Source organism: Thermobia domestica, chromosome 1 (assembly GCF_964235325.1).
Source record: "Thermobia domestica chromosome 1, izTheDome1.hap1.1, whole genome shotgun sequence".
Classification (NCBI taxonomy): Eukaryota; Metazoa; Arthropoda; class Insecta; order Zygentoma; family Lepismatidae; genus Thermobia; species Thermobia domestica.
This window is the reverse complement of record NC_137454.1, coordinates 83,179,196-83,202,266: the sequence shown is the minus strand read 5'-3', so window position 1 is coordinate 83,202,266 and position 23,071 is coordinate 83,179,196. Positions and strand designations below refer to the sequence as shown.

General features: G+C 33.4%; 1 protein-coding gene across 1 annotated transcript in view; it reads right to left on the bottom strand.

Moving 5' to 3' along the window:
- The window catches only part of Wnt6 (Wnt oncogene analog 6), a 145,739-nt gene extending 122,993 nt beyond the window's left edge, over window positions 1–22,746 (bottom strand). The window contains exon 1 of the mRNA XM_081760248.1: window positions 22,612–22,746. Coding sequence (XP_081616374.1) covers window positions 22,612–22,673 — 62 coding nt within the window. The 5' untranslated portion in view covers window positions 22,674–22,746. The remainder of the gene's footprint in view (window positions 1–22,611) is intronic.
- Window positions 22,747–23,071: the final 325 nt, after the last annotated feature.

The window sequence follows — 23,071 nt, the reverse complement described above, 5'->3', positions numbered from 1 at the left end:
TTAACACCATTCAACGAATTCTTCAAAGGTCGAAATAAATAATGGTCTAATGGTGCCAGATCCGGGCTATACGGTGCATATATTGAAACTTCCCAGCCAAGTTTTTTTCAACTTCTGAAGGTTCGTTAAAGATACATATGCAGTCTGGCGTTGTCACCATGATATAGGACAATCCTTTCTGTTGTCTAGTTTTCGCCGCGCCGTCTCTATTGACTTGCTAGGTGAACTCGTGCTAATTGTCGATAATACCTCGTGATGCACGATGTCCTTCTAATCCCACCAAATGTGTAACATAACCTTTCTGGGAGGTCCGGATAGACTTTGTCACAGAGTGCGGAGCTTCCCCTGGCCTCAGCCACGATCTTTTTCGCATGCTGTTATCAAGGGCGGATCCAGGACCGACTTCTGAGGGGGGGCGGTGAGTTGTCATATTGCTACTTTTAAGGGCTCGAAACTTTGGGATGGGTTTTATTTATATATATATAATAAGAAATGTTCCTCTTCTCGGGGGGAAAGGAGATCGCCCCGATCGCCCCCTCTGGATCCGCCCCTGGCTGTTATAATAGGTCACTCTTCATCACTCTTCATGAACCGCTTCAGAAATGGCCCAATTCGTTACATTTTAGTAGAATTCACAGGGTCACCGATCATCGATCGACTAACAAGGGAAGTATGAATGAGCTCATATCGAAACCTACCGTAAAATTTCACTCAGAGGAAGGAAGTTCCACAGAAAGACCGCACACAAAAAAGCAGCTGCGTTTTCGAAGTGGAATTAACCAAAATGGAAGATTGAAATGTCGCATATCCATGCCGACAATTGCACAATCCGTTCACTACCACCCCTTGTAAACGGCCTGTTTAATAATAAAAAGTCAGTAACAAAAATGTGGGTACATGCTATACCTAAGGAGAAGTCGTACGGTAAGGTGAACGTTGACAGCAGCCATCTTGAAACCCGCCATCTTGAATGCATGTAAAGTTCTGTAAATAGGAATAGGGCAATATGATACATGATTTTGGGCTAGAATTTCAGCAGAAAAACAATGGTAGCAATAGTTTTAAGATAAGTGCATTTGGTAAAAAGTTACAGGCATATTTATTGTGTATATTTCATGTGAACAACTCCCGAATGAAGCAGCTGTCCAACAATTTGTAAAATACAAAAATATAGGAAACACCCTCTATATTTTCGCAATTTGTTCGAAATGTTGTTGAGCAAATCTACACACTTGTAGGAGATTAGTCTGCAAATTTGGTCCAAATTGGTTGAATAGGGGCGGAGATAAACCAGATAATACGAAAATTTAGCCAAAATCGTTATATTAAATGCTGTATGTGCAATTTTCCTCTGATCTGTCTCATTTCTACTTTTCTTTCGTCTCTCATTGAAATGTATTGTGGAACTATCAAGTAGGAGTTACATTTCAACAGCGACAACTTATTTTTGGACAGCTGCTTCATTCGGGAGTTGTGCACATGGAAACATACACCAATAAATATGCCTGTAACTTTTTACCAAATGCACATAAACAATGGTAGCTATAGTTTTAAGATACGTGCATAAAATTCAGGAAAGTATTTCTAATTCTTCTAGCTTTCTAACGTGAGACGAAATGAAATGAAAGTAAGCGAGAGAACTTAAGCTCCCTTTAAGTTAACAATTAGAAAGTGTCATCTGTGTACTTTTAAATAAATTAAGTTTGTAATATAATTTTTTGAAATTAATGATTTATAAGAATATGGGTATATGCACTGGCGCAAATTCCTGGGGGATGAGGGGGACATGTACCCTCCAATCTTGGAACTGGGGGGACTGTTTCCTCAATTACCCGATTTGAAAAATGTATTTTTGAGGAGAAATATGATGATTTGTGTCCGATTGCCACAAAGGAAACTGAGATGAAATTGATGTTCCCCCAGAGTAAGCCTCAAATCTACTCGCCTCCCAATGCTGAAGACAACTCTGTTCCCCTGGTTCTCCACAGCATTGTCTTTCAACTTCATAAATTTTTTGAACATCACTTGAAAAAAAATATATGGGAACGGTCTTATCCGTCCTCCCAATGTTGAAAACAGATTTGCGCCGCTGGGTATATGTACAGTATATGTTATATAGTATGGAAAATTAATAAATGGGAGCCGTGGTGGATCAATGGTAGACCACTCACCTCGGATACATGGGATACCTGGTTCGATAGTGGTAGACAAACACCATGTGTGTGTGGAATTTCTCGAACCTCTCCCGTTTCCTTTCACTTTCTTCAATCCATCATATCGTTCATTACCATCGCTATCTCTTTTAGCCTTCTAGCATAATTGCGGGACGATAAACTAAATAATAATAATAAATTAATTAATAATCAGTTTAAACATAATTGTAATATTCCAACAAAGTAGAAATATGCTCTTTTTTATTTTTTTTTACATCAAATTTAAATAATTTTGCACACCTATTTTCACACACTAAAATTTAGAATTAAATTTAGTAGTTCATTCTGCGGCAATGATTCCCAATTACTTTAGAGATCAATTGCATTGAGTACAAGTGCTGCCACGTTGAGGGATAAATCCCACGACGCAGAAACTTTCCTCATGGAGAAAGCAAGGGCCTCATTTGGGGAGGGCAATTACCCCTGCATCAGAGATAAAGGTACTTTTTAATCGATTGTGTATTATTAATATAGTAACGAAAAAAAACCAACTTGAAACTCTTACGTTGACTGAGCATCTTTCCCCATCCCCCTGGCAAAACCTGGAAAGATGTTACTAGGGGAGAGATTATATAATGAACAATTAGACCTACTGATCCCAGTAACATTAATCTTTCCTTAACAGCCTCCTTGAAGAAGCACTAAGATTGGTCTTACTTTCTTCATCCACCTTTGATAAATAAATCAGAATGAGAAATCAATAGAACAAGTAAATTGGACCTGTTGGTGAAAATTGGATCAACTGAAAAATACCCTTAATTATGAGCAAGAGCAAGTGGAGCGTCAATGAATAAAGACTAAAGTAGTAGTTTTGTTTAGTAAAGGTAAAAATCTATTCTTTAAGCTATAGAGGAGCCATCAGGAGATGGTCGATGAAGTTTCTTATCACATATGGAGGAAACATGCAGCCCCTACTTTGATGCTAGTGTCACTTCGTCTTACACCATTAAGAAAAACTGCCGTTATAAATACACTGAAAAGGCCTTGACAAGTGACTAGTGGCAATGCCGCTGCGAGCTGTCAGCGATTTTCTCTTACAGGCTCCTCTATAGTAAATTTGTAGTGTTAGTAATGTCTCAAGATATTTAATGTACATATAAATTCTTCTTTAGAACATTTTGTTTCAAATCCTAGTACTTGAAATGAAGAATCCTCTTTTTTTAGTCGTATCAAATTGGTAACCCTGATTAATAATTACTGTGGGGCAATTGCTGCTAATTGTACTTATCTTAAATGACGCTCCCAACAACCGCTAAATGGTTTTTATGATGGACAAACACCGTGCGTGTAGAATTTTTTGGGGGTTCACCCGTTTCCTCTCAGTTTCGTCATTTCATTTATTTAACGATCACCAGATACAGCTCAGAAGTCATTTTATACTGGATATCTGACAACAATGGAAAGGATTTGGAAAGGTATCGGCCAGGGCCTGTTTAGTAGGTACCATCCCGGCATTTGCCTGGTAGGACTAAGAAAAAACTTGGAAAACCCCAGTCAGGATGGTCGGAAGCGAGAATCGAACCAATGATCTCCCGAACGCGAAGCCAACGCTCTACCACTTGACCTACTTCGCATTCCACCATTATGACCCATCTCATCATCACCGTCTCCCTTAACCTCGGTTCATAATCATTTGACGTCAAACTGTAATCAATAAAATAAAATAAAGCTTAAATGACGTTCCTGATCTAATCGTAGGCAGATTATCATTAATGTATGATGAAAATTAAACCATTTCATTCAACGTACATCCTTCCACGAAAACATAACTTCAAAGAAAAGAAACTACCTACCATTGGAATATCCTGTTGCAAAATATAAAACGATTTTTCCTCTTGTTGCATTTCCAGTATTATTCATTAATCATATCGTGAAATAAAATGAAATACTTTTTTTTTTTTTCTCGTGAATAAAACGTATCAAGTCATCAATAGGAAATGTGTATCATTCACTTACAAATAACACGCTTTAAAAAAATGGAGAGAAAATCCACCCACTCTCCTCGTTGCAAAAAGGTAGACAAGAGATGTATATTTATGTGCATCAGCAATTTCCACAGAATGCACGGAGAATCATGATGACACAGTGGGTTACCCAATATCAATGTCTTATTCAAAAACAATAGCTGAGTAAGGCAGTTCTTTCGTGGAACTACAGTTTCATTGATACTCAAGTTCCTCATGACTGTTGGTCATCATATTATTGTTCTCATGAAGTTTTATACGAGCATATATTGCTATTAAAAATATGAATTATATGTATGTCCATCGGAAATGTTATAGGCCTTGTATTTGCCTGCAAAGTCTGGACATTTAGTAGGACAATTCATTCAAGTTAATTGTGTATATTGTATTTAATTTTGATATTTACTCTTATGAACAAACAACAACAGAGAATTGGAGCAAAGAGAGAGCAATTTTAAACATGCTGAAGATTTTATTAGTAACAATAAAATAAATAAAAGATACAGGCCACCCCACTAAACTTTTTCACTCTTATTTTTAACTTAAATCGTATCCAGGAAACATTTAAATGTGAAATATAAACAAAATTATAACAAACCTTCCAGAAAACTTTGTTCAGAGAAAACTCTTCCCTAAGAATAAACTTACCTCCTCTGGATTTTATCATTAGAAATTGTTTGTGCCATGTTGAGTTGTTGTTAATGAAATATTTATTTGTGAAACACTAGCAGAATACCCGTTCATCGCACGGGGAGAATCTTCAACATGAAGTTCTAAATTTGGATTTAAACGAGATCGGAAGTGTCACTGTTCGTCTCAGCGACACCGAAAAGTATGGATTCGACACTAATATCGGTCATTTTTTTTTTTTTTAAATATCTCCATCCCCTAAGCTGCACCGTCAAAGTGAAATGATAAAATAAAACTATTCCAGGCCCGAAAATCATCCATGTTGAAAATTTGATCGAGATCGGTTTCGTGATTCAAGAGCTATTAAGTCACAAACATAGTGACTTCATTTATTTATATATATAGACAGAGAGAGAGACAGATGAATAAAATCGGCTGAGTCATATTACAGAAAGACGTCCAAAACTCATCTCCAAGAGAAAACACCCTTTCTGAACTATTCTCAGAGAAATGACATACAGGGTAAGTTAACGGAATATTGGCTTACGAAAAATAAGCAAAATCATTTGCATCGTTTTCCAAAAAAAAAAAAAAGAAAAGAAAAGAAAGAAAAAAAGAAAGAAAGAAAGAAAGAAAAAGAAAAGAAAATTATACTGCGTCTTCAATAAACTAACCTTATTTTTGCGGATAGGAATAAAATTCGAAAACTTCCCCTGGAGAATCATATACTACAAACCTTAAATTTAACGTTTGATCAGAATTCGTTGAATGGTATCTCCTTTAGGTGAGTAGCCCTATACGTACATAAACACGAACAAATGGATGAATAGACAGTGACAGACATCCAAAAAAAAAAAAAAAAAAAAAAAAAAAAACTTTTTCAATATGTAGGTTGGGCCCATGAAACGTTGTAAATCCATTAAAATTTCGAATTTGATTTTTGTATTTACGATAATGGTTTCTTATCTCCTATCGTTATACAGTGGTCTCGATTGCCAATAACCTGGTCGAAACCTCTAACAATTGATTTTTAATTGTTTAAATAATTAGATTGGTATTTTTACGGTTAGAAATGACCGTCTTTGAGAGTCAAATACAAATACCTAACTCTCGGAATATCTTTCAGTTTAAGGTTCCACGATTATGGCCTTTAGGCTAAGGGAGACAGATGATCAAGACAAGTGAATAATGATGAAAAAGTTGGTGGTATAACAATGTGGGAGGAAACGTGAGTACGCCTACGGACACGATGTTGTCACCGGCCGGGGATCGAACCAGAGACCCTACGCACCACAGATAAGTTATCTACTATTCAGCTACCGTGCCCCACAGCTGTCGAAATAGATTTCAATCATAGAACCGAACTCTCTCAGAATGCAAATTAAACGCAGTTTTCAATCACGCTCCATTTCCTTGTTTAGTTATTTTAATTTATCGAAATGGAGTCTGTAAGTACTTTTCAACCATGTGAATAAAACCCAACAAATTCAATTGTTATTAAGTTATTGGAGTATTTACAATATTTTCTATTTAGCATTTCCTGTTTAAATCACACTAAATAAAACATATAAAAATTAAAAAAGTCCAACTCTCAAATAATTATTTTCGACTGTTTAATTTGTTTGTCGAATACCTCTATTTCTCCCATTTTGTTTAAGTCATTTTTTTTCTGTGGCGGTGCATAAATACGGCTTAAGGTTCGCATTGCAGGCTTTCTTTTTGGTTTATATGTAAAATGAATAAAACATTCAATAGAAGACAGTAATGAAATTACATAAGTATTTTGTCATTAATTTATTGAAAATTCCAAATCAGGAAATCCCTCAATATCAATTATTATCGAAACTTTTTTTTTTTTTTTTTTTTGTATTTAAGACCACCATATTCAATTCGCCATTTTGTTCTTCACTAATAATACGAAATTCGAAATCAGCGACCTCGGAAGACCCTAACATCAATTTTTATTCAAATCGAATTATTTTTCATTTTAGATACAAGTCCGCCATATTTTATTAGTCATTTTGTTTACAGTTTTGCATTTCTTATTTTTAAAGATTATATCAATCTCGAAATGAGTGATCTCAAAAATCCCCATGTACGAGGCCATTTCCGAAAATTTCCGAGCTGACACTGATATTGAGCTACTGGCAAGGCTGCAGTGGTAAATCTGGGCTGTAGAGTGGATGTTAAATCTCTGTGAAGCCACAATCTTTTACTGCAGCGTTGGAAACAACAGCCTGTGGGTTAGAGCATTGTTATGCAGTAAGAAAGCTCCACGCAGTAACTGATTTAAATGGCTCCTCTCAACGATATGGCCCAGCTACTTCAAACACGCATTATTCCTTCCCCAGATGGCACCATATGCCATGAACGTTTTAATGGGGCGATATTTTAGTGTCAGGCTGGAAAGTTTTGGAAATACCATCGTACTGTATTTTACAAAGATCAATTAAGTTTTGGATTTTTGACCACGTTTAGGGAATTTGAACCACTATGAGGTGCTCAAAAGTAAAAGCGCTTTCTACAAAATGTTTATTCAACGTGTCTATGAATAATGGCATAATTTCTCTATACATGCAAACTGTTTGGTTCAAATTTTGGAAATATTTTGATCAAATTCTTTTATGGAATTTTAACCGCTTTTTTTAAAAAACAATAAAATTTGAAGAAAAGAATCTGAGATAATCTGTACCAATTTAATATATCTTCAAACTAAGATTAGCATGCCCTGTACAGACACACACTCTATAGTGTGAAAATTTTTCGAATATGTATACAGAATGTTATGAAATGCACTTCCGCCAGTTTATTTAGCTAATCGTCGTAAATTTAGATACAGGCAAACATAGTCCAAGAGTAACATAAAATTTGGAAAACTATGTATCCACTATGTACAGTATAGTCTCCAGTAAAGGTAGATACTCGGACATACTAGTAATGGAGCGTTGTCTCGTGTGACCCGGAAGACCAGGGGTAGTTAGACCCATGACCTGGAGAGACCCGGACACAACAATATTATCATCTATATATAGTGTATGTGGAAGGCTGTAATGTAATTCTATCCAAGACGATTCCTCCTCTCTACAGGGTGTTACAAAAGTATGTCACAATATTTTGGGAACAGATTACTTACATCAGAATAAAAAAAGTTCATAATGGACCTGTCCTCAAAAGTGGACCTATTTTTGGACGGTAACGACACGCATAATGAATTTAACCCAAAGTCAATCCGTGTAAGAAATGTTTACAAAAACGAAAGTATTTAGCAACATGCGTATTTGAAAACAAAACAGTGAGAGTTGTCCAATCAACTACAGTAAATATCATAAAACTCGATTGTGAAATTAATCACTTTCAAAAGTCTCTTGTGCCCATACATGGGATTGGCGTTGGATATATTAAAAGTTGTAAAATTTCGTTCGGCATATTGTTATAATTTGGGGCATTCTGGGTCTCAGAGAAGAAAGGTTTATATCTTTCCTAGAGTTTTTCCGGCACCATTTCTCGCGATACCTGCGGAAGTCTTTTTTCGAGACTTCTGAGCTTCCTCACTTAGCATCTCTATTAGGAGAGGAGCTATGGGTATAGTAAATTCTTCAGCGATTTATCATGTACGCGAAGACTTGTCTAGGTGGCAAGATGACACGACACAACGGTACTAGTAGTCAATCTCTGTGGACATTGAGCGCGCGCCCAGACTCATTGAAGCTCGCTACGTTTGTCATTTAGCAAGTAGTAGCAGCTAGTTCTAGCAAAAATCATTAATTGAGAGACCACAGAAATTATTAAAATGAAAATGAAACCTTGGACTAGCTAGGAAAATATTAAAAGTCTACAAATATGCAGCAAAGCATTGATTTTGAATATAGTGTTGTAAAAATGCCCTCAGTGCGCATACGAAGTACTTCAGAAGCCTGCCATTGGCCTGAAAGAATTGCTATTGTTTTGATCAACAATACCAATATTTAGCACTTCGTAACATACTTAAGAGTAACAGGTCCGTCATACTACCACACACAAAAAGCATTTTTACAAGGACGGCCATATCCACTTTCGACAGGTATTTCCTCACGAACGAGTGATGCCAGGATGAAAAACAGATGTGTTCTATATAGAGTGGACATTCCCCTACTAAAAGATTATAGACGTTCGTTCCAGGCCGGTAGCCAGTCCAAAAATGTAGGGGGGCCCGGCTGAAGTTAGGGGGGGGTCCAACCATATTATAGTTCATCACCATATTATAGTTCATTTGTAAGCTTACCGTGAAACTTTTTAGAGGGGCCACCAAAAATTTGATATAACGATATAACATTATACGAAGATTGAACAATATAACATTATACAGCAGTGAATAATCCATATTCACAACTGAGAGTGGTTTTGTACAGTTACTTCAATATAATTTGGAGTTTGATGCCGTTATTTTGTATTTCTAATAGAGGTCAAAAGTAATATAAATTGTTTATACAAAATACATAGACAGTTGTAGACTCAGTATTAAATCCGGCTAAGTGCCAAAGCGAAAATATTGAGTAAGCAGCCCAAATGTTACTTCAGAACTGATGTGACATATAGGCATGCATCACTTTCTGGGGATTATTTGAACTACTTCCATAGTGAATACTAGATAACCATTTTCTCACTGAGTAGTGTTAGGCATATAGCAACATTTTACATTAAACCGAACTTTTCTATTTTTAGCACTTAAGAGGGAATTTATTATCTCTTATATCCAGAGTAAAATTTCCCTATGAAAAGCATAAGATTTCTTAAAAGCAAGACTTGCAAGACTCTTGCATGCAAGACCAAGACCAAGACCAAAACCACCCGAGTCTTAGTCTTGGTCTTGCATTTGCTCAACACTATCCCCTACTTTTTTGGATCCACTTTTACGGCTGACGTGTATGTAAAATGAAATGAAACATATCACAATTATTTCCTTCATGCTAATGAAGAAGGTTGATAAATGAAAGATGTCACAAAGCAAACAAAAACAGAAAATTTCTCCTCTCTTCAACTCCCCTCGCTCCCAAAGAAGGGTAATCACGAGTATGGTCCATCCACTTGAATCTCACACATGTTCTTGGATCGAACAGTAATCCCCTTAGATGGGATTTTGGAAACTCTATTATGGCATTAATTTAAAGCTACTCATTCTCCTTGTAACAAAAAGCTATCTACAACCCCCTGTTTATTTACAAGTCTGCACATGCAAAATGTATTTATAGAATCTATTCAAAAGAAATAATAATGGGACATATGTAACTATTGAATAATTTAACTCTTTACGGCATAGACAAATACTTATTTTATACCATATCTTGCACGGGAAATATTCGTTTTTTGTTAAAATTAACTGCATAAATTTCTCGGCAGAAGTTAAACACGTGGTTATACGAGGAATGACTGAAAATATTTTTGCGTGACATCTAGGAACAAACACTTAAAACCAAGTGATTCAAAAAAATGAATCAGTGTGAAAGAACCAGCAGAACGTCTACCAAAGTGATGCAAAATTTGCACCACAACGCAGAATCATCCTATAAAATTGATACAAAAAATGAATCACTACGCTACAAAGAATTAAAAGAGTTTGTGGGTTTTCTTTTTACCAGACAATAATTTAGAACCCCTTGCACTGAAATGACGAGTCTAGCTCGTCATGGTCTCCTAGTGCCAAATCGCACAATGACGAGCTACACTCGTCATAAAATTTAAACTATTGTAGCATCACGTAGGGTTACTATATTGATATTTTTAAAGTTATATAATGATAAACCTTCTATAATACACTTTTATAACTTATACTTCAATGATCAGAATTCAGAAAATAAATCGTAGTGGAAGAGGTTAAATCAAAAAAATGCTGACACTATAAATAATGATATATGCCTGAAATTGTATACAATTCGGACTTTTATAATGTTGAACAAACTACACGAAAATTACACACAAACTCGATACACACACGACTGTCTTCTGCGGGAACGAGTATTAACATGAATAGATGACTATTTGACGTACTGTATAGATAACCCAATTCTGTATCTATAAAAATTAACGAACATTTTATTTTTGGGTGTTCTCATAGCGGGCTAAGTGAAGAAAGAAACAGCTGAACATTCAAACTAGTTTGTAACTTTTAAGTCAATTGTATAGAACTACTATTAGATCTTTTATCTATGCGACCATCTCAAACACTTATTTATCAAGAAAAAATCACTGAAGTTTAAAATCATGTGACCCATGCCCCCCCTTCCCCGTTGAAATATTAGACCTGAACTCAAAATGGCGGATTTTAAGATGGCTGCCATGAGGTCAAATACCACCATTTGGTGCACCCCCACTCCAATGACCCACATCCAATATTTCGTCATCTTTCCTCAACCACTTTTAAACATAAAAGGGTGGTGTTGAACTTTTGCCTCACCCTGTACACTTTTATTCCGTAGATATAATTTATTCTAGAAGAAGATACCTACTGTACGTTTAATTAACGTCGTACCCGGAGATTAGAGGAGTTCATAACCATTAAGTAATATTTAAAATGCTACTGGTTTTGAGAGGAAGGGACATGAGGGGGGGAGTAAAAGATTTTTGAGGGGTAGAAACTTTTGCTAAAGTGGTCTATTTACTCCAAAGGTATTGATAAATCAAATTTGTGAAGAGAGAATCAATTTTTAATATTGATTGCTGAATTGTTTTTTTTTTTCTTTGTTAATATATCAATTAAAAGTTTGAGTGAAATTGCATGAAATGTAGATGTCACGACTCTAATCTGACAAATTGATCGAGGCCTGAATTCAAATACCGTAGGGTCTATTGCACGCAATTGCCTTATAAATAGCACCTATCATGCCTTAGAAAAGAACAAAGTACAGAACAGAGGAAACTTTTCGTAATTAATTAAAGGTAATTTGATAAAATTAGACACCCGGGAGAGTTTTGAGACATTATATATATAATTATTGCGCAGTGTAATACAGGGTTTAAGGTACTAGGCTTTGACAATACATGATTTCAACCTCATTGACAGTCTATTCTTACTGTATGTGTTTATCTACGGTACTTGTCTTACACTACTTTCACTCAAAAGTCGAAGAATATACATAGTAAGTATGATAATTAGAACCTCCACATCTTTTATTTTATTTAGGCTGATTCATTTATTTTAATCTTTAAAAAAATATCATCAAATTCAAGAATTAATTTGCAATGTCAATATGTAATTTGTAGTTTTTACAATTTGTAATTTATAGTTATTACTAAATATGAATAAGCCAAATACTTGCTGTTCTCAAAATTCCGAACACATTTTGAAAGAACTATTAGGTCTTCTTCTTCTTCTTCTTCTCTCTCTCTTTTTTTTTTTTTTTTTTTTTTTTTTTTTTTTTTTTTACTTATATGTCATATATTTTGAGATGGTAGACTGAATTACGTGCTTGTAAAAGATTACAAATACATGAAAAAAGGATAAATTTTAAAGGTAGAAGATACTATAGGCATACATGTCAAGATACACAAGAAATAAGGATAAAGTAACTGAAACTGATAGTCGAGCACTTTAAAGCCTGTACTAAACAATGCAATATTTGCAAATAACGTCTTAAAACTGTTCCCAGGTCTCTAGATTACGGAATGTTACATGTGTTCTATTCTTAAAAGTGTTTTAACCATAAAAAAGTTAATTACATTATGCAAACTGTGCGTGCAGCATGTTACAACAACATCCTGGTTCGTACGGGACACTCTCATGTTACACATTGACCTAATTGGTGTGCAGCAGTAATAGTTCATCATATTATAAAAGGTGCATCGTCCCACTGAGTATTCGGCACATTATTGTAGAATATTTGGAAAACTCTGACACTTCAGAAAGTGTTTAAGACTTATCAATAATCAATAAGTTTTTTGGAGAGGGGGAGATAACCCTGTTTTGTGACTTCATTCTCTCATTTATTCGTGAAATTGAACTAGTTAACTTCTAAGGGGGTTTTCGTTTTAGATTTTGAGTGCCTTTTTTAATTATTCCTTTTCTTTTAATGACTTTTTTGTTACATATTTATTGTTTTATTTTTGGATCAAAAGATCCAACATATTTCAATCAAAAATTTTATTGTACGCCTTATATCACATATAGTGTAGCCAAATCCAAATCAAAAATTTTCTTGTACGCCGAAATTTTCTCAATATGTGGAGAAGTACATATAGTGTAGCCAAACTCAAACTATCAATTAACTCAGTATGATGTCCTTATTCCGTAGAAAATACGAAAAGGCTATTTAGGGGTCGTTCAAAAATTTTGTGGCCCCTGATCCAAAAACTAATTATTGACCAAGATCACCAACCTTTGTTAATTATTTTTTATTATTCCTAAAGTTCTTGGCCAAGATCGCCAACCTTTGTTAATTATTTTTTATTATTCCTAAAGTTCTTGGCCAAGATCGCCAACCTTTGTTAATTATTTTTTATCATTCCTAAAGTTCTTGGCCAAGATCGCCAACCTTTGTTAATTATTTTTTATCATTCCTAAAGTCCTTGGCCAAGATCGCCAACCTTTGTTAATTATTTTTTATTATTCCTAAAGTTCTTGGCCAAGATCGCCAACCTTTGTTAATTATTTTTTATCATTCCTAAAGTTCTTGGCCAAGATCGCCAACCTTTGTTAATTTTTTTATCATTCCTAAAGTTCTTGGCCAAGATCGCCAACCTTTGTTAATTATTTTTTATCATTCCTAAAGTTCTTGGCCAAGATCGCAATCTTTTGATCCATTTTTTTATCATTCCTAAAATTCTTGTTTGTTTTAGCTTTTTCGCGACTTTTAAAAACTTTTGTATAATGTTTGTTGCGTTTTTTTTTTATTATTATTTCATTGAGTTTTATTGATTTTGCATTTTTTACTTTTACTTTTAATTGCTGTTTTATGTTCAGTTTTTGTGAAAAATATGTGTTGTCCATTATCCTTTTCGTGACAGGAACAAATAACCTGGAAACTGACAATCCTCATTAACATATCAATCAAACAATCAACTAATTAATTAAGGTCCCGGGCTGTTCTAATTTATGGGATTTCATGGAATTAAAAACAAAAAATTGCAAGTGTTCTATATTTTTTTCAGTACAGAACCAGTGCTAGTTTCCTTTTTTAAAAAAAAAAGAAAGAAAGAAAGAAAATAATATGTGATTTTAGAACACACCACAATGTGATTTCTCGTGATTAGTATTCTGGGCATACATATAACAAGTATTTTAACACAAACTATTGAATAATACAGTCTAAAATAATATGAACATTTTGCACAAAATGTAACACAACAAACATGTTCAAAATAGTAATCACAGAGTGATATAATTAATTTACAATTCTGCATTATTTTCGTGAATTTTTGCAAATTTTATTCCAAATCCCATAAAATATTTAAAGCAGAATATTTCCAAAATTTTACGAAAAAGTGTTGTTTTGTTTCATTGTTAAACATTCCACATTATTGTTAATGTATCTCCAAAGATAAGATATACAACATAAAGATCTCATTGAAGTGAACAGAATGAGATATGGTAAATCCTCATGCGTCGTTTTGAAAAAAAAAACTACTCTACACTAACAAAGACCACAATACACAGTCGTATGGATAATTAGATATAGCCCTTAACTAAAAGGTGATCGAAATGTCGTGCACATTAAAATAATAATACAAACCAGACGATATTAAGTAATATTGTTTGATGTAGTATTATATAGTTTCACAACATATGAGCTCTTGCTAATGTATATTTTCACATGGCTCCCCATTCAATAATGCAAGTACGGACTCATTTTTAGTATGTTTGAGGCCACTTCGTGAAGAACGGATGTTAATCTAATTCGCTGTGTTCGTCTCCTCCAATGTGTGTGTGAGGACATAGACCTTACCCTTAAGTTAACTTCGCAATAAGAAATCAAGGAATATGAAATCGGGCGAACTTGAGGGCCATAATCCTTTAAAGATGATACGCTAGCCATAAACCTCACTCAAGAAATTCATGGTGTCGTTAGATATGTGACATGCGTCACTGTCCTGCTGGAAGTATCAATCATGTTCATTGCAATGAACTGTGTAATGATATCTTGGTATACAACACTGTTCACCGTAGCTTCAAAGGAAATGGAATCCACTATACAACAACTTCATATAACACTCTAAACTCCAAATTTCTGAGAGTGTAAGATGGTTTCATGTAACACATGTGGATTTTTAGTTAACTAAATTCGAGTGTTCTGACTGTTCACGTAGCCGCTAAGGTGAAATCACGCCTCATCAGTGAAGAAAATACGATCAAGCTCTGCAATTCAATGATTGTCAACAACTGAGCAAAACTATGTACAGTATACTACACACTTATCTTTATCCGGCAAATTCAATTCCTGAACACTGAGAACATGATATGCACGAAAGTATGTCTCTTCATTTCTGTCTGAGAACTTCCATATGAAATCAGAGAGCGCACTGATAGTCTCCTCAATCTTTTAGAGGACGAACATTGCATCAGATATTTAAGTGAGCCAGTTTAACATTAGTCAAAATGTACGTCCTCCCACTTGTCTTCTTATCTGCAACACGTACATATTCTCTAAATCGGGTGATTAGTCTCGTAATGATTAAAGTATTAGGCAGTGTCACATCAGGATTTTTCTTGCGAAATGGCCTGCAACATATTCATAAGAATATCCACTGACAAAATAATGTTCAACAATGAAAACTCTTTGCTCTTGGGAAAACATGTTCACCAAGGGACTCACAAAGCACGAATACAAATGTCGTATCCTTAATACTCATCTCAATAGCATCTAGGTATATTGTTGTGGTGCCATCTTGCAGTAGATGATGGAACTTTTCAACTACAACACTATTTATAGACAATTGGACGTGCGCGACTTCCGTATATCATGGTATCATAAACACTTAAACTTTAATTTTTGTTCAACTTAAAACTTTTGCGGCCCTTTGTCGAGTGGCACTCAACATTTAATCTTTTATATTATACCATTTCGATGTCAAATCACGCTCGACATGCTTTTTGTGATCAATTTCCTTCCATGTCTTATTATTCATTATGTTTTGTTACTTCATCTCGTGGGCAATTTTCAAACGATGATTTTCACCCTCTTGTTTTATTAGATGGCGTCAATATAGTAGGCCTTAACTTTGGTAACTTATCATTATCATTTGGCAAATTATGGTAATTTAGACTAGTTCAAACAAACTCGGGAAATATTGTATAAAAAGGGATAATATTGTCCAAAGATGGGATATATATATATCAATCGATAAGTGACATCAAGCTAAACAAGCCGAGTTGTTTCAGGAGAAATTCTCATGAGTAGATTTCGAGAAAATTGAGGTAAATAAATTTTTATGGAGCTAAAAATTACGTCATTCGTTACCAATAATAGTTGGTGGTTATTATTCTGCTAGAACGGATTGTTTATTTATTTACTTACTGTGCATATAAAAAATGCATTATTAACTAGCAGTTTATATCTATCGTTGTCTACCCCTAACAGTGAAGAACATACTACTAAACTACTTGTTAAAAGAAATAGTTCTTCTCTATGTGTAAAAACTGGCCTTTTCTTCTGTTGCAATTCTCCCCAAAGTGCTCCTGGTCCTTAATAACAATATGTTCAAAAATTACAATATCACATACACACGGACTAATTTTACTTATTTGGTGAGGATTACAAAATTAGGCAAAGAAATTGTAATACATATTTTCAGTAGTATTTTGAAAAATGTGGTACTGAAGGGAGGAACTTTCTGAGTCCTTCCTTAGGAATCGAAAATTACGTTATGTACTAGACACTTCCAAAAAGAATTTTCAGCCTCAACCCATACAGAGAGAACTTAATCTATACTGGCCACCGTTAGTTCCTAAGAAAATTGTCCCCATCTTGTTTAAGTGACCAACTTACAGACTAAGCGTAAGCACACATCTCCGTGGTCATCTTAAGAGATGGTCAAGTTACTGGTAATGGGAGGACTCATATATCTAAGATTTGCTTGTCTTCATAAGTATTTTTAATTGGCCTATTACTCTGAACAACTATTTTAGTATCAATTGATCGAACTATTGTATCCATTTTACTATTATTTTACGTATCTTAACGACAAAGTAATATAATTTCCCATTTCTGTCATAAGAAAAGTGATTGTGTATAGTTAAAAATAGTAAAATAGAATATTTTTCGGTCATTACTACTAGAAATTATTGAAAATTTAATGAAAATCAAAAATAACATTAAAAACGCTTCATATAAAATATTAAAAATCAAAAATATCTTTATTCGTTAAACCATTCACAAGTTTAACCATAGAAAGATCACATTTTACTTGAAATATTCTCAATTTTGATTTGCCGTAAAAGAACAATTTGAATACATATGGAAATAAATGTTTCATGTGGAAGAAAGATGCAATTACAATAAATACTTTTCATTTTGTTCATTGATGCATTTTTGATATATATTTTTGCATTTTTGATGCATTGATATATATTTTTGTTTTTAAAAACTGTACATTTTACTGGATTTTTTTGAGTAAATAGTTTGCACACAAATGCAACTAAAATATATACTAGAAACGTTTATATGAAACATATAAAGGCATTAGATTTTTTCCATTTAATTCATTATTGTTTTATTTATTTCTCAATGTTAATTTTCATATACAGTAAATGCAGCTGAAAATTGTATTGTATATTGTTAATTTGATTTATTAATAGATTTATTTATTTTTTAAAATAAGTTCATAGTTTGACGAGAAATTTTCTCGATTCACGATATTCACAAAGTTCGCATCCAACTGAGAGTGTTCTCTATTTTATGTTGCTTAACAATTTTTATCCGTGTTTTTTAATCTATTGTTTGCACAGAAACATACATATTTTTAAAATTAGATGTATTTTGCGTTTTGAGTAATTCTGATGCACATTTTGTCATTACTACAAGATCACGTGACGTAAATTAAGAAATTATAGGTTTTCACTAATCTTATCGTTTTCACTTTAAAATTTCACCCTTTCATGTACCAACAAGTTTCAATAGTTTTCTCTTACTCCCCTTTTTACCCTCCACCATGGCTTCTATCACGGACCTCTGCCAAATTCTTATGGTTCTGTGCTATGGTTCCCAGCCTCTTTATCTTTTCTTTTTGTAATTCAAGATTTATATATATATTCACATAGCTAAAAATTCACATAGAAAAGCTATATATATATATATAGGTTTTCTATGTCATTTTTGAAAGTAGACCTGAAACATTTACAAAATATAGTGAAATGTACAAAGTTGGCACTAGTGGTTTATGGAAGTGGTCAACTTCTGGAGTCGGGAGCATCCATACGTTTGTTCAGCAGTTGTAGATGGTCAAGTTAAAGATATAGTATAATCACTTTACATATCTTACTGTTGTATTTACCAAAGTGATAATTCTTTGCAAACACTAATCTTTTTTCATATTTGTACAAAAGTTGGAGGAACTCAGATTTATTATATCATAAACGGCTATCATTTAAAGACTTTTGGAAAATAAAGAAACTGGAAACAATTACACAAGCCTTACGGTGGGTTTCGATATCCCAGACTTTGGGTTCTTTCTTCCGGAAATTAAATGTTAGTAACACGCAGCTCACTTGATATACTTAACAATTTTAAACATTGTTTAAATATAGGCAAGTCACACCAAAATATACGCTCCTTATACAGATATGGCAACATAGCATTTCCTCATTATCTTTTCCACCCTTCTCTCCCAAGTATCTACATGATACTGATTTGAAAATTTAATCAGGCATTTTTGCTAAAATAAAAATACTGGATATGTTTATTTTTTAAATTAAAATGCTGAATATATTTTAGTATGTAGTGTAGTAATTTTTTCTCCTGTGTTGCCCCATTATATTATTATTGCAGATAAGTATCAAATTTTCATTACATTGAAACAATTTCCTCATTTCCTTCAATATGGCGGATATTTTGTAATTTTCATAGCTCCCGTCTCCTTTAATTCCTGCTATTGAAAGTCCAAATGTACTGTTTTATTTAAAAGTACATTATAAAGACAATAATATATGTAAAGTTGGCCAACTAGCTAATTTAGCCACCTGCTTGATTCGGCCTATTTCACTCCATACATAATTTGGTCACTTGTGTAGGTTTTAACATTCCAGAAACCAATATGGTTGCTTTCGCCACACTAAATTTTGAAGTGTTGTAAAAATACTAAATTTTGTGTTGCAATAAGTAATTTACAATTTTGTAATTTTTGAGGAAAAAAAAACGATATAGGTATCTCTAGTCATGCTGTAATAATCCCGTGGATTGCAAAACTATCACAATACTGCAAAAAATAGCTTACAATTTTGATATTTTTTGGGAACTTCAAACTGAAAGTTTTGGCCATACTAAATCCAGAAGCAGTAGCGTACACAAGGGGGGATTTCTGGGTTTATATCCCCCTTGAGCAAGACATAATGGAAAAATAAGCATTACTCTTTTAAAATAGCTATATAATCACGCTTGTCCTGAAAAAATATGAGGTTGAATACGGTACTTGAAGTTATTCTTGATAAAATTTTGTGTACAATACTGCCCTAGAGTATTACAAAAACACCAAAACATATTGCAAAAACAAACTTATAGTTCTGCTGTTTTGGGGGAAAACCAATATGATTGCTTTTGATATTACCAAAAAGTACTGCAAAAACAATAGCTTATAATTTTGATACTTTTGGACAAATCAATTTGGTTGTTTCTGTCATACTCCCTACTATATTCTGGGGTGAAGCAAAAATGCCAAAACATGTTGCAAAACGTCGCTTACAGTTTTATTTTATTTATTTATTTATCTATTTTGAAGAAATAAAGAAAGAATAATATGTGTACTCTGGCATTCTAAGTCTAGGAGGGTTGCAAAAATGTCAAAAACATATTTTTAAAAACTAGTTTATAGTTTTGATATCTTTGCGAAAACCCATTTCGTTGACTCAGCCATACTAAATTTTGGAACATTTCAAAAAATGCTAAACCTATTACAGAAAGTAGCTCACAGTTTTGATATTTTTGAAAAACAAACTAATCTTATTGTTTCATGCTATACTAAATCCTGGTGCATTGAGAAAATACCAAACTTGTTTTAAAAAATAGTTTACAATTTTGATATTCTTTGGAAAAAAACAATATGACTGTCTCAGTCATATTAAATTCTGGGACATTACAGAATTTTTTTTAAAATGTAAAAGTTCAGTAGTTTATGGTTTTAATACTTTTGGGGAAAAACAATAGAGTTGTCTCACGACTTTCAGTCATATTAAATCCTGGAACATTGCAGAAAATACCAAAACGATCACAAAAAAGCAGCTTACAATTTTGATATTTTTGGGAAAACTAATCTTGTTGTTTGGTTATAATAAATCCTGCGACATTGTGAAAATACCAATATATATATATATATATATATATATATATATATATATATATATATATATATATATATATATATATATATATATATATATATATATATATTAAATAGCTTACAGTTTTGATAATTTTGGGAAAATCAACTTGGTTGTCTCAACCACACTAAATCCTGTGGTATTCGAAAAATACAAAGCGTATTCCAAAAAGAAGCTTAGAGTTTTTATAATTCTTTCGGAAGTCAATTCTCGCCATAGACACTAGATCACTGAATGCTGCAAGAATGCCACAAGGTATTGAAAAATTAGCAAATCTATAGCATAACGTCAGAAATACGTTTTGGTATTATTATTATTATACTCGACGACTTAGTATGGTCAAGACAACCATAAACTTGATGCCTACTAAAAGTACTACTACTAGTGTTTAATTGAGAAGCCTACATATGCATTTATATTCATTTGAACCGAAGGGTCTAATTCAGTTTTGTAGTTGAAGCACTTTTTAATTTGATAATAAATGCGTATTGAGTCGCAAATAAGCAATTTGCAAAATACGATACATAAGCATTTTAAAATTATATTTCACCACTTAAATAGTTTATCTTATTTGCTCGTGTTAAATAATAATAATAGACTAATAATAATAATAATAATAATAATAATAATAATAATAATAATAATAATAATAATAATAATAATAATAATAATAATAATAATAATAATAATAATAATAATAATAGCCATCGGTCATCGCAAAGTTAAAACAGCAACAAAGTTAATCAAAGGTTTTCATGAATGTACAGACTTGATATAGGAACTTGATGCAAGAATCCTATATGTACTTCGTAAATTATTAATATAATTGTTCTAAAAGGAGCACACAATTTAATGACGATGCAAAATACATATATATATTTTTAACTAAAATATTTTTTGGAAAAAAGAAAAATCCTTTGTTTTAGCAAATTAATTTTTGTAAAAATCTCCTTCTTGAGTACCTAGGTATTAAAACAAAAATAACATAAATTCGTAAAATAAATTAAATATCTTTTTAATAGGAATTCATTGTATCATTAAAATTGATCTCATTTATGTATCAAAATGCTGCAACAATGTAAATAATCAATATAATTTTTAAAGCGCTATCTATAGTACAATATAATAATAATAATAATAATAATAATAATAATAATAATAATAATAATAATAATAATAATAATAATAATAATAATAATAATAATAATAATAATAATAATAATATGAAATTAGGCACATGATTGCGTGCGAATTAACGACTACCAAAAGGTGGGCTAATGAGGTAAAAATACAAGCGCCCATAACTCGTGGATATGTCCAAGACCACAAGAAGTTCTGGAAAGTGCCTGATGACTTAAATGGAGGGGAGAAGAGGAGAAATAGGCCCAGAGGTAAGATTTTTTTCATTCTTCTTTCGGGTATCGGCATTCACAATGCAAGAAGAGGAGAGAGGGGGTAGAAAAACAGAAAATGTGGGGGAAGGGAGAACATGTTATATGTCTGTTTTTTTCATGCAGGTTATTAGTGGACACTAAAACAGCATGGGGGCCCTCAAGAGGTGAGGTGAGGTGCACAAAAGTGAGGAGATGTCTTCTTCTTTTTTTTTTCTGAACTGACAATCATCTAGCTATTGTTCTCACTCGTTCTTCAGCTCAAAAACAAAGCACAAGTTAGATATAAGACGCTTGCTATCATCAAATCTACCGCACAAAATCGTACGCTCCTGTGCATTAACGTTACCGCGCTATTTAATCCGGTTGGCCGTCCACTATTCCGCGGCACAATCATAGCCCGAATCCTCGTTAAAAAGTAAGACAACATGCGTATTAACTTCCTAGATGTTATCGAAGACAGAACAGTAGGCATATATGTTTTTTAATGTTTAAATATCACATCTATAATAGATAACTAATGCGATTCAAAACAAAAACAACCAGAAGCAAAGATCAAAGCAAACAAAAATCTTTATTTATTTATGACAACTGAATCAAACAAACAAACAAAAACTTTGTAAAAACAATTGCGAAACGAAAACTCAAAGACAAGTCTAACCGCGTTACACTGTACTTCTCGCATTGCGAGCGGAACTTGGCAAATGTTTCTAGCGAACGAAAAATTATCGTCATCATTGAAGTATGGATGCGCACACGAGAAAAAAAAATTAAATTAAAGAAAAAAGGAAAAAGAACTGAGAAAAACATTAAAGAATCTTTTGAGAGGAGAGGGGGAAGAAATTGCGTGGGACTAAGCTAATGAAAAAAAAACGTACCGAGAGAAAAAAAAGAAAAAAACGAAACAATAGACTTACCACCAATTTCCTGTAATAGGCGACACCAGCAGAAGATACACAGCCGCTAACACAAGCCGCATGTCCGTAGTGCGGACACGCCTGGCTCACTACGAGAGCTGAACAGTCTTACCGTGCCGTGACAGACCGCGCCAAATGAAACCGTGCCGATACAATTACGGCTGGGGTCTCCTCTTCCTTTTCGAGAGAAAAAAAGAGACCACGCCGTACCGTACCGAGCTCACCTGGGGAAAACTTTTTTTTTCTTCATAAGGAGAGGGAGAAAAAATAGAAAGAAAGAAAGACGATAAGAAATGTGTGGCTTGTACTTTAGTAATATGTGTTGTGGTCTTTGTAAAAAGCAGAAAGCATACGCCGCTACCACCACTGAAGTACCTACAAAATGAAACTGAACAGCCGGCCTAAAAATGGCATTATGTCTATGTATCAGAAAAAACACGAGTAAAATGCAATATTAGTC